General features: G+C 39.2%; 1 protein-coding gene across 1 annotated transcript; it reads left to right on the top strand.

Moving 5' to 3' along the window:
• Positions 1-602: 602 nt before the first annotated feature.
• On the top strand, positions 603-2,193 carry LOC145488219 (uncharacterized). Its single transcript, XM_081467040.1, has one exon. The coding sequence runs from the start codon at positions 869-871 to the stop codon at positions 2,015-2,017; it is 1,149 nt and encodes a 382-aa protein (XP_081323166.1). The 5' UTR covers positions 603-868; the 3' UTR covers positions 2,018-2,193.
• The last annotated feature ends 407 nt before the right edge of the window (positions 2,194-2,600 follow it).

Raw genomic sequence — 2,600 nt, forward strand, 5'->3', positions numbered from 1 at the left:
CAGCTAGATGTTATAGCCATATTGTGAATTACAACCTACTACCATCCGAACAAAAAGGTTGCAGAAAAGGGAGCTATGGCTGTAAGGACCAATTCCTCATCAACAAAGCTATATTGGAAGATATGAAGACAAGAAAGAAAAACCTAAGTACAGCTTGGGTGGATTACAAGAAAGCGTTTGACTCTGTTCCCCACTGCTGGATATTAAAATGTCTTGAAATCTACAAGATATCACCAAAAATGAAAGATTTCATCAAAGCAAGTATGACCAAATGGAAAACAACCGTCACGCTTAATTATAATAAGGGAACAATATCTTCTTGTGAAATAAAAATAAACAGCGGTATCTTTCAAGGAGATTCCCTCTCACCTCTTCTTTTCTGCATAGCTTTAGCACCTTTATCCTCTCTCTTGAATGAGAGTAACTACAGATACAAAATAAGCAATGCAAGCATCAATCACCTGTTTTACATGGACGATCTGAAAACCTATGCCAAGTCTGATGAAGACCAGAAAGGCCTACTTAAAATTGTCAAAGGCTTCAGTGATGATATAAGAATGGATTTTGGGCTTGACAAGTGCGCCAAAGTTACATTCAAACGAGGCAAACTGGCAAAAACCGAAAACATCGAACTCGATGTTGGCATCACCATACAAGACCTCGAGCAGGAAGGCACCTACAAATACCTTGGTGTGAAAGAAGGAGATGGGATCCAACATGCCAAGATGAAAGAGAAAATTCAAAGGAGTATTACTGTAGAATTCGCCTGGTGCTCAAATCTGAACTTAATGCTGCCAACAGAATTGACGCAATCAACACTCTTGCCGTCCCAGTCGTCACTTATAGTTTCAACATCATAAACTGGAAAATGGAAGAACTTATGAAGTTAGACAGAAAAACAAGGAAGTTCTTGACAATGGCAAAAATGCACCACCCAAAAGCTGACGTGGACAGGCTATATATCCCTAGAAAGGCAGGTGGAAGGGGTCTCGTACAATTAGAAATTACTTACAAAACAACTACAATTGGCCTAAACACATATCTCAACAACAAAGACGATTACCTCCTCAAAATTGCAAGGGATCATGACCGCAGCAAGAAAACAATGTCCATACACCATCAAGCCGCAAAATACGGGCGAGAACTCAGTTTACCAGAAGCTGAAGTGGCAGAGAATGAGCCAGCCACGACCTATGCCCGAAGGGTCAAGCTGAAAGCCAAACACCAAGCTTTAGAACAACTCAAGAGCAAATGGGAAGAAAAGCCTTTGCATGGTCAGTACCCAAAAAGAACAAAAGAGAAGGCTGTAGACCAAGAGAAAACCCACAATTGGCTGAGTACACCTGGCCTCAAATCAGAAACAGAAGGTTTCATTATTGCTGCCCAAGATCAATGCATTAAGACCAACTATTACCGAAACAAGATCCTGAAAGATGGCACCGACCCAATGTGCAGAATCTGTGGGCAATTTCAAGAAACAATTCACCACCTTGTCTCCGGATGCCCTGAACTTGCCAAGACAGAGTACATACAAAGACACAATAAAGCTGCAGCATATCTCCACTGGACAATATGCAAACACTATAACATCAAAGTACAAGATAAACACTACAACCATGAACCAGCTACTGTGACAGAAAACCAAACAGCGACTATACTTTGGGACATGCCAATCCAAACCAACAAAGAGATAAAAGCAAACAGACCAGACATAATGGTGAAAGACAAGGAAAGAACCTGTCTGCTTATCGATATGTCCATCCCCAAAGAAAGGAACACCTCCTTGAAAACAATGGAAAAACTCACAAAGTACAAAGATCTTGAGATTGAAATCAAGAAAACGTGGGGAATGAAAACAACAACTGTCCCAGTGATCATTGGAGCTTTTGGGCTTGTCAAGAAGGGAACAGAAAACTACATCGGCAACATCCCAGGCAATATTAGAATAACAGAGCTACAGAAGACTGTCCTCCTTGGAACTGCTCACATACTTAGGAGGACTCTATCCATCAAGTAATCCAGCAGACTTATGACTGCCCTAGGCTCATGGATTGAACTCGGCACCATAAGTTAAAAGCGGCAAGACTTTAAGGACTTAAAATAATAATAATAATAAATAATAATAACAATAATAATAATAAGAAGAATAAGAATAATAATTTACATGAATATTGTATATTGAATATTGTGAATATTGTGCAGGTTACATGTATATATGATCACCAGCCCATTAAAATGATTAAAAACTAAGAAGTATAATAATGTAAAATGAGCCGAAAAAAACTAGAAAAACTAGATAAAGATTAAAAACTAGGAACTACTGGAATTGACATGGTGCATAATTGTCATGGTGACCAATAGCTGTTGCAATTGCAAAACAAAATTACAGTAGCAATGAAAACTAACCTGAGCACTGCCTTCGTGATTCATGAAACAATTTTCTTCGTGTGCAAGGTACCACTTGAGATATTGCCTCCTAAAGATGGTACCTTCCTTAAGTTCCCTCTCTTTCTGGTTGCATGAAGTACACGAGTTTGTTAGATAAACAAAATCCAAGACTTTTCCGGTATTAACAGATACAGCTGCTATGACCCCATCTT

The sequence above is a fragment of the Orbicella franksi genome, chromosome 5 (assembly GCF_964199315.1).
Source record: "Orbicella franksi chromosome 5, jaOrbFran1.1, whole genome shotgun sequence".
Lineage (NCBI taxonomy): Eukaryota > Metazoa > Cnidaria > Anthozoa > Scleractinia > Merulinidae > Orbicella > Orbicella franksi.

What these genes read in the sequence shown, in the direction of transcription:
- LOC145488219 (XM_081467040.1), top strand. Translation starts at nt 869, where the DNA reads ATGGAAGAACTTATGAAGTTAGACAGAAAAACAAGGAAGTTCTTGACA.